The sequence below is a fragment of the Thunnus thynnus genome, chromosome 1, assembly GCF_963924715.1.
Source record: "Thunnus thynnus chromosome 1, fThuThy2.1, whole genome shotgun sequence".
Taxonomy (NCBI): Eukaryota; Metazoa; Chordata; class Actinopteri; order Scombriformes; family Scombridae; genus Thunnus; species Thunnus thynnus.
Window position 1 is genome coordinate 6,125,552 of NC_089517.1, and position 12,801 is coordinate 6,138,352.

The 12,801-nt window shown below is 39.4% G+C and overlaps 1 protein-coding gene across 1 annotated transcript in view; it reads right to left on the bottom strand.

Annotated features, from left to right (window-relative positions):
• Positions 1-12,801, bottom strand: part of otog (otogelin) — a 60,560-nt gene that overhangs the window by 23,528 nt on the left and 24,231 nt on the right. The window contains exons 13-22 of the mRNA XM_067613781.1: positions 11,862-11,969; positions 11,036-11,174; positions 8,461-8,595; positions 8,204-8,350; positions 7,690-7,809; positions 7,375-7,491; positions 6,818-6,974; positions 6,283-6,309; positions 4,852-5,022; positions 1,731-2,009 (exon numbers count right to left, since the gene is read on the bottom strand). Coding sequence (XP_067469882.1) covers positions 1,731-2,009; positions 4,852-5,022; positions 6,283-6,309; positions 6,818-6,974; positions 7,375-7,491; positions 7,690-7,809; positions 8,204-8,350; positions 8,461-8,595; positions 11,036-11,174; positions 11,862-11,969 — 1,400 coding nt within the window. The remainder of the gene's footprint in view (positions 1-1,730; positions 2,010-4,851; positions 5,023-6,282; positions 6,310-6,817; positions 6,975-7,374; positions 7,492-7,689; positions 7,810-8,203; positions 8,351-8,460; positions 8,596-11,035; positions 11,175-11,861; positions 11,970-12,801) is intronic.

A 12,801-nucleotide genomic window follows, 5' to 3' on the forward strand; every position in this document is an offset into this window, starting at 1 on the left:
CTATGTGTTACTGCTGTGCACCAAGAAGCATAACACTGCATGATACTGAAATATAAGTTAGAATTTGATTTGATCTCAGAGGTAAAATGAAAGCAGAACAGGTGAATCCAAACCTCTCATTAAGTTTTAATGGTTGCATTAGTACATCAAATGGAAACTATTCTGTTACATGCATCAATTTATTCACATTTTACAGTTGTTGTTCATCTTTACATATTTGGTATCTTTGGAATTTTAAAGAAATTATTGTCAGTTGCAGCGGTGTCAACACTTAAAATATACTTTATAGTCTCAATAAAACGGCTCATACAGTAAGCAGAGAAATCATCTTGATGGCCCTCAATCTGCAGGAAAATTTGATGTGGTTACAAAACAAGTATATAACACTACAAATATGGGCCGGCTAAAAATGGTCCATAAATGTTTTCATAGAACAGTTATGTGATGAATTTAGAAAGCCATTAGTGTTTGCTTAACGTCTCCGATCTCCTGCTCCGAGCGCGTACAGCATTCACTGCTGTCAGCAAGAAATTCAATCCGCTATTGGCTGCTATGCCTTTTCCATTAACTAAAACAAATGCTCTCTTATTTTTAGCAGCAGTGATCATCCTGGCTGCTCGCTGAGCTGAGTATGCAGGCAGACAAGTGCTGACCTTTGACCCTGGAGAGGAGCGCTGACGACCAGCTGAACCTCCTGGATCCTTATTGATGGCTGAGTGAAGTTAAAAATATAATGTGGAACCTTCAACATGCCTTTTTAATGACAATATCTCTAACTCTCATCAGGTAAAACTCCAGCTTTGCCAATTAATAAAATGTGTTACAGATGTATGTTGAATTCACCAAAGAAAAAAACAATTGTAAACATTTTCTCTTTATGATAACTTGAACAGACTCTTCATATACGTATGTTATCAAACTATCTATCATTTTGTCATACTGTTTTTCCACACTGTAATTTTTCTATCTGGTCTATTCTGTACACACAAAATCTATCACACATCTGTCTGCCCTGGAGGACAGATCCCTCCTTTGTTGCTCCTCCTGAGAATTCTTCCATATTTTTCCCTGTTAAGGGGTTTTTTAGGGAGTTTTTCCTTATTCGAATCAAGGGTCTAAGCATAGACGATGTTGTATGCTGCAGTGCAGATTGTAAAGTCCCCTGAGGTACACTTGGGATTTGTGATATTGGGTTACAGTATATAAATAAAAACTGACCTCATCAAAATGATGACTTCTTTAATGCGAGAGAGAAATCTATGAATTATAAAAGTTTAATAAGTGGAGGACAAAACTATGAAAACAAGATCCAAGTTGCATGAATTTTCCTTAAAGATACCTGAGCAAATGTATAAATGATAATCTCCTCTCTTCTTTAATCACACAACCTTTATTTTGTAATTATGAGATTTTATTGTGTTGTTTTTCTTTTCTCTTGGTGTTAAGCTGATCAATTCTGCAAATATTTCTGCATAAAGGAAGTCAACAGTTCCTACTGAGGCTGCAGAAGACATTTGGAAAGGCTGAATGTTTTAGATGAATTTAAAAATGAATTTAAATCCAGTTTTACTTTAATCTGTTTCGCTGTTGAATCAGATTTTTATGGGTGACCGGCAGCTCTGCTATCATGACAACACACTGCGTCTTTCAGTGTGAGGGAATCCTCAGGAATCCAGTAACAGCAGTGTGTGATGTGTTCACTGCGCATTGGTCATATCAGTGTTGCTGACCTGTCAGTCTGAACAGGGTGGCCTTGCGGAAGCTGTCGGTGTGTCGGTATTTGAGCAGGTGGAGGCGGGGCAGGGTGGCGTGCATGAAGAAGCCGGGCTTGGCGTGGGACTCCAGCGAGTCGTAGCCGGAGATCCAGGTGTCCCTGTGGAGCACGAAGGTGGCTCCGTCCCAGAATGCCTCGCTCTCCTCCCACTTGGCCAGCCTCACCTGGCCGCTGGGGCTTGCATACAGGAAGTAGTTGGGTCTGTCTGCGGCCTCAAAGGAAACCCGTGATGTGTCTGTGTAGAGAAAGCAGGGAAGCATTCAGAAGACGGCTACTGAGATATTTAATATATTTTCACCCAAACAAACACACTCCATTACTGATAATACAGATTGTAACAGAACTGACTGAGCTCAAAAACAAATGGACAGGAGGAGCTGGGATCAAACCATCAACCCCACAGAATTCCCAGATTGATTTAATTTTAATGGAAATGGTGCATTAAATGTCCGTGTGTTCTCTTCTGGTAACTCTCAGAAAACAATGAAGCAAAAATGTTATATTATACTTAATAGTATAAACTGTAGCTTCATTTGTTATAAGAATGAGCCTGAATGCAGCAGATATCACATCTCAGATACACTAAACCGACCAGCTTGTTCCAGTCTTGGCTTGCTGACCTGCCTTCGCCTTGACTTGTAGCTCAGGTTGCTATATTAGCATTTGGCAATCTGATCCCTGCACCCGTCTGCCACTGTGCCGTCCATCTCCCACGTCAATGTTTTCACTGGGACGCACAAATCATTCAAAATAATGTCAAACGCAGAGGAAATAGTGGAAGAGGAGAACGCTGGCAGGCTGAGTTTCAGTCGGAGCAGGAAGAAACTCTGAAACTCTTTGATTCTGTGATTAGCTGGAGGAGGAGAAGCCATCAAACAGGAAGAGGACAGAATGAATCTGCTGTATGATGCAGTGAGGAGCCGGATGTCAACGCCTGATATTTGGTGGAAATTATCTGGACATCAAATTCAAGTACTTTTCAATGATTTTTCAATATTGACTGGCCTCCACGATACACAGTCGATGAGATAAAAATGTTTTTTTCACAAAATCACAGGAAGGCAGCTCTGTGTTACATTATGGAAATCATCAATGCTAACTGACATTTTTAAAAATCCTCTTGACCATTATGTACTTTTACACACAAGCTAATAATTTCTTATTATACATCTCACTACTGAGGTCCAGATCAAGTAAAGAATTTAATGATTGTAATTACTGTTCACATCTAGAAGAGGCTCTGCTGCAGACACGTGTGGATCCACAGAACCACTGAACGTTTTATCATTGGAGACATTGGTCATGTTTTACACATAAAGCTGCATTCATCAAAATTTTTATATTAACAATTTATCAAATGATTGTGTGTAATGTGACAGTTCCCCTCAGCTCCACAGAGTGTTTTAGTGTCTTTCAGCTCTTTGTTTTGGTTTGGAAACTTTACTCTTTTAGTTCAGTCTCACTTCTTTCATTAACTTGGTTTTGAGCCGCAGAAGGCAGCTGATAAATCCGCTGTGCATTACCTGGACAGCACCAACGGACACAATGGCAGACAGACAAAGTTCACCACTAGCTGGAAGGTCTGATATTTTTCTCAGGAGTAAAACAATGTTACTCCCTGCAGCTAGATAGGCCATCACAACTTAATAAGTTGTTGATGTTTTCAGCTTTTTCCACTGCCTGCAAGTAGCCAAAAAAACTATTAATACTGCATTAAAACATCCTATATATTGTGTTTTCTTCAAGCAACCACTTGCAATCATGGGAATGATGCGTGTCCTCTCTTGGTTGCAATTACGGAAGAAGCATAACGATGTTATACCGACACAAGAAGATGTTGGATGGATGGTTGGATGTACAAAGTGTGTGACTTTGACACTGGAGACAAGTAGTTTTAATTGCTTAAACGTAACCAGACCTCAGCCATAGAGGTGGAGGATCAGAAAACTCTGATATGAAGTGTTTCTCGAATGCTCATTTGGGCAATTTTAAAAGGAAAGAGCCTATTTTGTCATTAAGATATGATAACTTGTGGTTAAAGAGATTCCTTAAGACACTGATTTCTCACAGTCCATTCGGGATACAGTCAAGTTGTAGGAGTCAAACTACTTTTGTGAGTCTTGTGTGACTCTTTTTTTATTCAGCAGCCTTTTGTATTCTGCTTACAGGAAAACATATCACTGGTATCTACACAATGATCAAACTTTCCCAAACTCCACTACAGACGTTCTCTTTCATGCACTGATACCGCTTCCATTGTATCCTGCATTAGTAATGCATACACTTTGTTTTTCCACAGTGACACTAAATGAGTGTAAAATAAAACTATGAAGCCTCTCAACTAACCACAGGGTTCCCACACTCACTTAGACATTAAATTCAGGGACATTTCCATGATTGCAGAGGTCTTGTTTCGGGAAATTCATGCATACAGCTCTTTTTAAATATGAATTCTCAATTAGCTGTAACATCTGGTGCTTCTTTCCATGTGGGCCTTCGCTAGAATATAAATTCTTAAGAGGAAAGAAAGATCTCTGATAAATATTCATATAGAGAGTAATATTACTACCACAAGACTGAGAAGAATGAAGTCTTTTGCATGATGTTAAACTCCTTTGTGATACATCGAATAAGAAATATTCTTGATTTGCAGTTATTTAAAGAATCAATAATTGACATGTTTGGGGTTAAATAAAACAGTTTTTGTACTTGTTTTTTTTACTGATCTTGTCAATCAAGAAATACTGATGAAATCCAGTAACACAATTGATGTGTTAATGATCTCAGGGAGAGATTCATTACCTGAACCTGATTTTAGGTTCCAAACTTTCAAGGCCATTCACTATAAAACTTTTAAGGACATGTTTTGCATTTTCTTTACATTATCTAATTATCAGATAAAAGTTGTGATTTCTGGCAGCTGAAAAACATAAAAAAAATCTTCTCCAAAGCAAAATTGGAGGAGAAGACTGCAGAGAGAGGAGGGACAGTGCTGCACAGAGGAAAGTTCTTGCATTGAAATGACTCCTGCTCTGTAAATTAAGTTGAACCCTGCAGTTCGAATAAAACAAACTCACCGTGAGGTCGGGCTCTGCTGAGGCCCGGCGTCATCATGAACTGCGAGAGGAAGCCAGCTGCGGTGGTGATGTTTCCCCGCTGCACAAACACGGAGCCGCCGGACCTGGTGGCTGCCAACAGCGATGTCCGATCCCTGAAGGGGATCAACCTGAAGGGGCCTTTACCAAGAACTGCAGACAGGACGCCATGTTAGTGCAGCAGAGATTACTGTTACAGAGTAGTAATGCAGTTTTAGCTCATATGCAACAAATCCTAAATACTTTACATCACAAATAACCATTTTGCAAACCGTTACCGCTCAGTTTTGAATTTTGGATGTATTTTTCCTGCAACTATAAGAAGCTAGTGGTTTCCATTCATGTCATGTATCATGTGAAAATCAGTTAGCAGACTCTTGACTCTTGAGATGTGTAATCTATCACAGTGAACATTGTTGTTAGACTGAAATTATTCATTCAATCGCTTTTATTTTTTTTATTTTTTAGATTTTATGATCTATGACCTTTTTATGCAATAATTGTCTTGTGTAAATGTGCGTCTTGTGGGTTGTGAAGGGAGAGTCGCAAATTTCGAAATACATCTGAAACACACAATGACCCCGAATCTAAGGCGTCAATGTTAAAGAAAGGGAAGTGAGAGTGACATGGAGTTACACTGGTCGCAGGCAGACACAAATATGCGATATGAGTTACTGATGATGCATTTATTCTACGAAGTTTGCAGTGACACAATGCATCCCAGAGGCATGTGATTAAGGAGTCTTCAACTCAGAAGCCTGGATTGAGACTTTTGTTTAATTTTCCACGAAAATCTGCATTATTATCTATTATACCATCATCACATGGTGGTGTGAAGTACACACCTTTTAAATGAATCTGCACTTAAACAACACGCTACGCCACACAATTACCAGGTAATGCATTTTAGTTGAAAACTATTGGCTGCCACAAACACAAACATCCAAGGAAGTAGCTTAAACTTGTAAAAACACGAGTAGTGTCCTTTAAATTTCAGTAATTGAGTCCAAATGTCTCCAGTTTCCATTCCTGGACACACTCCTATAACTTTTTAACTATCTCCCATAACTACTCACTACAACATTTCCCACAGTCATTACACACTAATAAATAATCAACAATAACAACCCACTGACTAATCACAGATGTTCTTGCTGCACCAATATTATATCTCACAGTGGTATTAAATCATGCTTGCGGAAAAAAATACTGTTGATGTTTTGATGAATAAATCTTCGCCCAAATCCCTCTGACATCACATCAGCACTCAGCTCAGGATATTTTATCAATACCTTGTAAGCGCTGTGCACATCATTTATATATCTAAACTCAGTAAGTATAGTATATGTAGGTGTTTGAGTGTGTGATGTAGTTTGTCTTGTAGCTTTTAGGTCAGTGGAGAGACTGTCGTACCTTTGTTGTAGAATTCACAATCATAGGCTGCAGAGAGACGAAGAGAGACGAAGAGAGACAGTTAATAACAATAGTGATGGTTGTAATAGAAGTTACAAAATGCTTCATATTTAAGACAAATAGGTACCATTTTCTAGCCAATAGTCAGTTAGTCAATAGACCTCCCAACAACTTATAAAAGAAACAAAAACTAAACCAATATATAAAATGTGATTTATCAAAACACAGAGAAAAAAGTTACAATAAGAAACGCACAAATTGAACAGAAGAGTTCACCAGTCAGCAGAGAATAGTCATAGAAAAAGTAAAACATATAGAAAAGGAAAGACAAAATGACAGGACAAGGACAATGAGCTCTGGGATACTTTGGTATTTCATATCTGTACACCACTTTGAGAGTTTATGAGCTGTGACTAATGGGTTTATTAATGATGAATGTTTAATTGGTGTTATAGGTTATCGGCTTCAGATTTATCTCTTGAAACAGAGATTTAAGAAATAATGAAGGTTTTTCACTCCTTGCTTTCTGACTTACGGCACAGAGAAGGGGAGCGCCAATCGACAGGAACGCCCTGGTGGCAGCAGCGCTGGGCGTACGCCGCCACGCTGGTGCAGAAACACTCGCAGTCGCCTCCTCGGCTGCAGGCACACGTGTCCGCCAGGCAGTTCATGTAGAACCAGGTAACGTCCACCTGAGCGCAAAGAAAAACAAACACTGTTCAGCATTCACTAAGAATAAAACAATCATTTAGTATAAAAGTTCTCCATTCTTACACAAACCTTGAAGGTCAAAATTAATCACAAAGGACTTTTAAACTGATACTCTGATGAAAATCTATCTAACCTATTTAATTTATATTATCTATTTATTTATCTGTGGATTTATTTAATTTACCTAAAATATTGATTATCTAAAAAATATTGTCCTTTATGAGGTAACTGCAAATAACATGGAGTGAGTGTTTCATTCAAGACAAAAAGATGCAAAAACCACCAATCTGGGTTATATTAGGTTAAAAGTATTTTATTAACTTTAAAAGATAATCTGTTTGCAATCAGACTGAGTAGAGTTGTTGTTGTACCGTTACTCACCACTGGGTGGCAGGCCTGGAAGACTTCACTGAGCAGAACGGCACACTGCCGCTTTGCAAAGGGCTCTCTGAGCGGACTGAGGCTGCAGGGGTGTCTGATATCTGGACTGTTCACACACTGAACACACACACACACACACACACACACACACACACACACACACAGATGTGTTCAATTACAACTTTTATTGGAGGTTAAGAAGTCAGGGCTTAAACTAAATTAATAAATGATGAATGTGTTGAAAACAAACAACAAACGACTGATTAAAAGGCCTCACAGGGTTGATGATGATGATGCAGGTGATGTGTCACTCACCTCTGTTGCGGTCCAGCTGTTTCCAAACTCCTGTGGAGTTGGGGAGTCGATGTTGTCGGGTGTCCGCATCTCATTCACTGTCTTCAAGTCAAAGTTCCCACACAGCCCGCTCAGCTTCCCCTGAACACATCACCAACATCCCACGTCAGCCGGATCTTTACTCAAATATTGATATCCTCTTAATATCCTAAATGTCATAACCTCTTAAAAAGTTCAGTTCATAATCTCAGTGTTTGCAAACAGAGTGAACCTCACCGTCTGTTGTTCTTATTCTGCTTTGAGTGTGAATGAACAGAGTAGATGTGAACAACAGTCTATGCTTTTCTATGTGTTGTCAGATGCTGTTGACATACAGCATCTGACCAGCAGCGGCAGCACTGAGTTCACTACTTCGGATCACCACTCCAGTTGGTGAGTGAGGAAGAAATAATGCGGCACATTTGATTTAACATTTCACTGATAGCCATCATAACAATCCAGTCAGTCAGTTAAAGGCAGTGGTCAATAATCCTACCTGCCAGCGAGGTCCAACCTGGATGTGGACGGTGGTCTTACGGTCCCAGAGGACGGTGACGTCTTCCTCGGGGAAATGAACCACTGTGAAGTATCCAGCCGGCCAGATGAACATCCTCTGCTTCCTGTCGACTACACTGGATGGGTTCTACATGGGGAGAATAATTTCAATATTCATTTTATAAGATTATGTTGCCAGTGTGCTGCTGGTAGGATTATTAAATGAATCTAGAGAATGTACTAAAAAGTGACTCTTACTGGCTTCCCAGTGTCATCATCGAACGCTATGAAGGATCTTCCGATATTGATCAGCAGTGATTTCCTGCAGATGACTCCGCTGTCGAAACAGTCGACGTTCTCAGCCGTTACACTGAGCATCACGTCAGCGCTGCTCTGTGGAGGAGAGAAAACACGTGCTGTTGACACTGAATCTAACATAACTTAAAGGATAAGTTCTCAATTTTTCAAGTGTGTCTTAAAACAACAGTCAGGTGTCCATATGAACAGTGAAAGAGGTTTTCCTCGCTGTAGTCATTCCTCCTGTTCATACTGGCTAAAAGATCCCCTTCAAATGTGCTTTCAATGTAAGTGATGGAGGCCAAAATCCACAGTGTGTCCACACAGTCATTTAAAAGTTGATGTGAAGCTCATATGAGGCTTCAGCAGTCTGAGTTAGTCATATCAAGTGGATATCTGACACATTTACAGTCTTTTTAGCATCAAATTCCCTCTTTGTGTTTCCTCGGACAGTGTTTCCCTGTTGAGCTGCGGTGGAAGTATAGTAACAAAAAGAGGGACTTTGGCACTAAAAAGACTGTAACGTTGAAAGATATCTACTTGATTTGACTCATTTGGACGCTGAAGCTTCATATTAGCTTCAGATGAACTTTTAAATACATTTTTGCACAGAAGGAGGACTGTGGATTTTGTCCTCCATCACTTCCATTGTAAGGGATTATGAAGGGATCTTCTAAAGGTCAGTATGAACAGGAGGAATGATTACAGCAAGAAAAACATGTTTCAATGTTCAAAAGACACACTTGAGAAATTGTGAACCCATCCTTTAACTTAATAGCAGTGTTTTTAACTTACTTCAGAGTAAAAGTCTTTTTTTATGGTCGTGACTTTGTCTTCAGTTTATCACAGTTTTTTTTTTAAAGATATGACCATAAATTTCCACTTTGTTGCTTGTGGTATTAATAACTTAAGAAATGAGTTTATACTGTTGGTGCACTCTATTGTAAAGATCCATAAAAATATTTTTTTGTTTAAGTTCAGTAACAACAAACAGCCGACAAATCAGCTACGTCTTACTTTTGCCGGGGACCATTTTGTTATTTAGATTGATTTTCCACTGGTTTCAGTAATGTATGAAATCAGTATTGAAACTTGCTTGAGATGGGTAATATATCACAGTAAACATTCAGTTAATGCATTTTTTATTTAAAAATGAGGGAAAAATCAATAACAAATAAAGCCAGGAGAAAACTGGATTTAAAAAACTCTTAACTTTTTCATTTTTATTTACTTACTTAAAGGGAAATTCTAGCATTTTTCAACCTGGACCCTATTTTCCCATCATTTTGAGTGACTAATGGGGATAAAATGCTTTGGAATTGGTTCAGTACTGTTCGAGAGCGCCTCAGCTGGCGGCCGCAAAACGAGTGCAATGTAATCCTTGGGGACAATTGCGAACGTCAATGTGCTTGTTATTATAAGTGTCTGACAATGAAAATAAACAGGAACCAGCCACCCATAGTAGCATTATGGCTAACTGTCTAGTTTCCTTACAGTCTAACCATGGTGAAAGTCAGCCTCATACATGTAAACAAACCGGCGTGCACGGATGAATATGCAGGTGGTTTGGTTAGATATAGATCTCTATGTAGTTAGCCATAATGCTGCAACGGGTGGCTAGTTCCTGTGTTTACTTTCATTGTCAGACACTTATAATAACAACGTGAGCCTGTCAGTGGCTAAAACAAGCACTTTTAGTGGACGTACTTTGACCGGCGCAATTGCCCCCAAGGATTACCAGCTGAAGCCATCTCACTCAATACCAGACTGATTCCAAAAAATCAAAAAGTCACTTAGACACAAAATGATGGTTGAAAAATACCAGAATTTACCTTTAAAGGAACTCTGGAGGCACTGCTCACTGTATGTTATGTTTCTCCTCACTTAATTACCACAATAATTTTCTGAGCTGTCATTGTCACAAGAGGATCTTGCTAACTAGAAACTGCTGTGAAAAATTGTTTTCAATAAAAACTGATTAAACGCTCTACCCCAAAAACAAAAACTGTATTTTTTTTTTTTTTTCAATTAGTGGTCTTCGTGATAATTGTTTCTTCTTAGGATGATTTTTGTGATTCATGCTTTACGCTGAATTTTTGATGTATTTTTTTGTATATTTTGCTCAATGCTTTTCCATTGTTGCCCTTTATTCAGCAGCATGTCTTGTCCTTTAATGGGAGTATCAGAGAGCGTTATCCAGCTCTGATCTGATCGGTTCAGTCTGAGAGCAGATTGACTCTCAATCTTGCAGATTACAATCACCCGAGAGATGAATGTGTCTATTGTTTGTTCAGCTTTGTGTTACCTGTTTGACAATGAAGAAGATTCTGTTAGACTGAAACATTGCTCTATTAAATTTGTCGGGGCTATCGGTGCAGTGTGCAGATCTTGTGTCTGATTTTGGCCTTCACTTTGTTTTTTGCTCGAGCATCTGAATAAGTTTTTTGAGATGTGTTTACCCCCAGCACTCTTTTAGTCAAGTTAAAGTTAAGTTAAAGTATGCTAAACCACAGTTTTGGTTAAATATTCCCAGTACCTTTATAAGATAGACTTTGCATGCACCAACGTAGTCAAACAGGAGGCCATCAAACGTCCTGTAGTGGCGATCACCATAAGCCGTGCACATGGATGGACACGGATGAAACACACACTGGAACGTCCCGTGCTGGCAAACACTACAAAGACAGCGAAGCTTCAGTGATTCAGCATCAACTTGTTCCCACTTAGTGCAAGGACATTTTTTCACGTCTAATGGCCTCCTTTTGTGGAGAGCCTCGGGTTTTACAGCAGGCAGAAAAGTGGTCAGTTAATTGTCAAAAGGTTGAATCACCGCTCATTGCACTATTAGGCTGTCATCTACATCTTCTTCCCTGGCTGTGGCTTGAAGAAGAAATTGAAGGATGGGAGAAAGACTGAGATCACTGGGAGAGTGTTTCCTTTCACCGGCGATGAACAGCCTGAAGCCGAGGGAATCAAAGAGTCATACAAGGGCCCGCTCTGTTTTCCGAGCCTTTTTCTGCCCCGTGATAACAGAGAATTATGGATATCGGGTGGCCACTTTTGCTGCTCTGACAATCTCAGGATTCATCGCTTTCAGGCAAAATCTGACTTTGATAAATTAGCGACATTGTTGGAGATTTGTCTTAATTCTGACAGATATTGTTGGAGGATGCCTGTTGAAGGCAATACAAATTTGTATGCCATGGAAAAGCTGATGAAAACCCACCGAAGTAAGGAAGAAAAAGGAATGTATAAATTACCGTCAACATGTGGAAACACCAGACATTCAACTTAAAGTCTTCTGTGAAAGCTTGATGTGATTTTGCACGTGGAATATCAGACGCTGGAACATGTGAACTTACCACTGGTGGCAGGGGGAGGAGACTCTGTCGCCGGGGTAGTACTCCTTTCCTTTCCACAGACAAGGGCAGGCTCCAGGTTCAAAGCACTCATCTCCATGTTTCAGCAAGCTGGGGGCAAACACACATTTTGTTACAGACAAACTCTGCACTTACTGATAATGAAAATGGAGCCTGGATGTGGTGGTTTAAGTTGAACAGATTCTGATGATGCACAAATATCTTCTCTTGGTTTTAAAGCCTGCAGCTGTGGCTCTTTATTTCAGGAGTCTTAGCGTCTCAGATGTATCCTGTTTTAAACATCCATGAGCCAGATGCTAAATTCACTTTTGCTTTGTTTGTCTATTGAGAATAATAACATCAACCACCAAATTATGGTGCCACAATGCCATATATAAAGCTAACTATGTCACTGCTGTAACAAGAGAACTGTAGATGAATTAGCAATGAGAGCAGAATCCAACCAAGGAACAAGGAGAAAACACTGTAGAGGGAAGAAAGATGCAGTTTCTCTTACTTGGAAAACTCATCAAAAATCAAAAAGAGACTGAACAACCCAGACATGCACTGAAGATGCTGCACATCTCTCAACACATCGACAATATAACATCAAATAGCCCTCAAAGGCTGCTGCAAAATGCTGCCATTTAGTGGGAAAATATTGTTCAACTACAAGAACATTTCAGCAAAATGCACGTCTACACTGAGTGATGACAAGATATCACAAGACTAAACTGGTTGCTTGCTCAAACAATTTAAATTGCTTAGTTCTGTGAGCTGAGTGCAAACTACGTCATGGCTTTCAGGGGAGCTCACTTTTTTTTTTCTTTTTGACATTTATATGCTGACAAAGAGAAATGAGTAATGGCAATTTGGAAAAATGTGGAGTAATACACGTACTAAATGGGACTAAGGCAGTTTGTTTTTTTCTGATCTTTGAGTT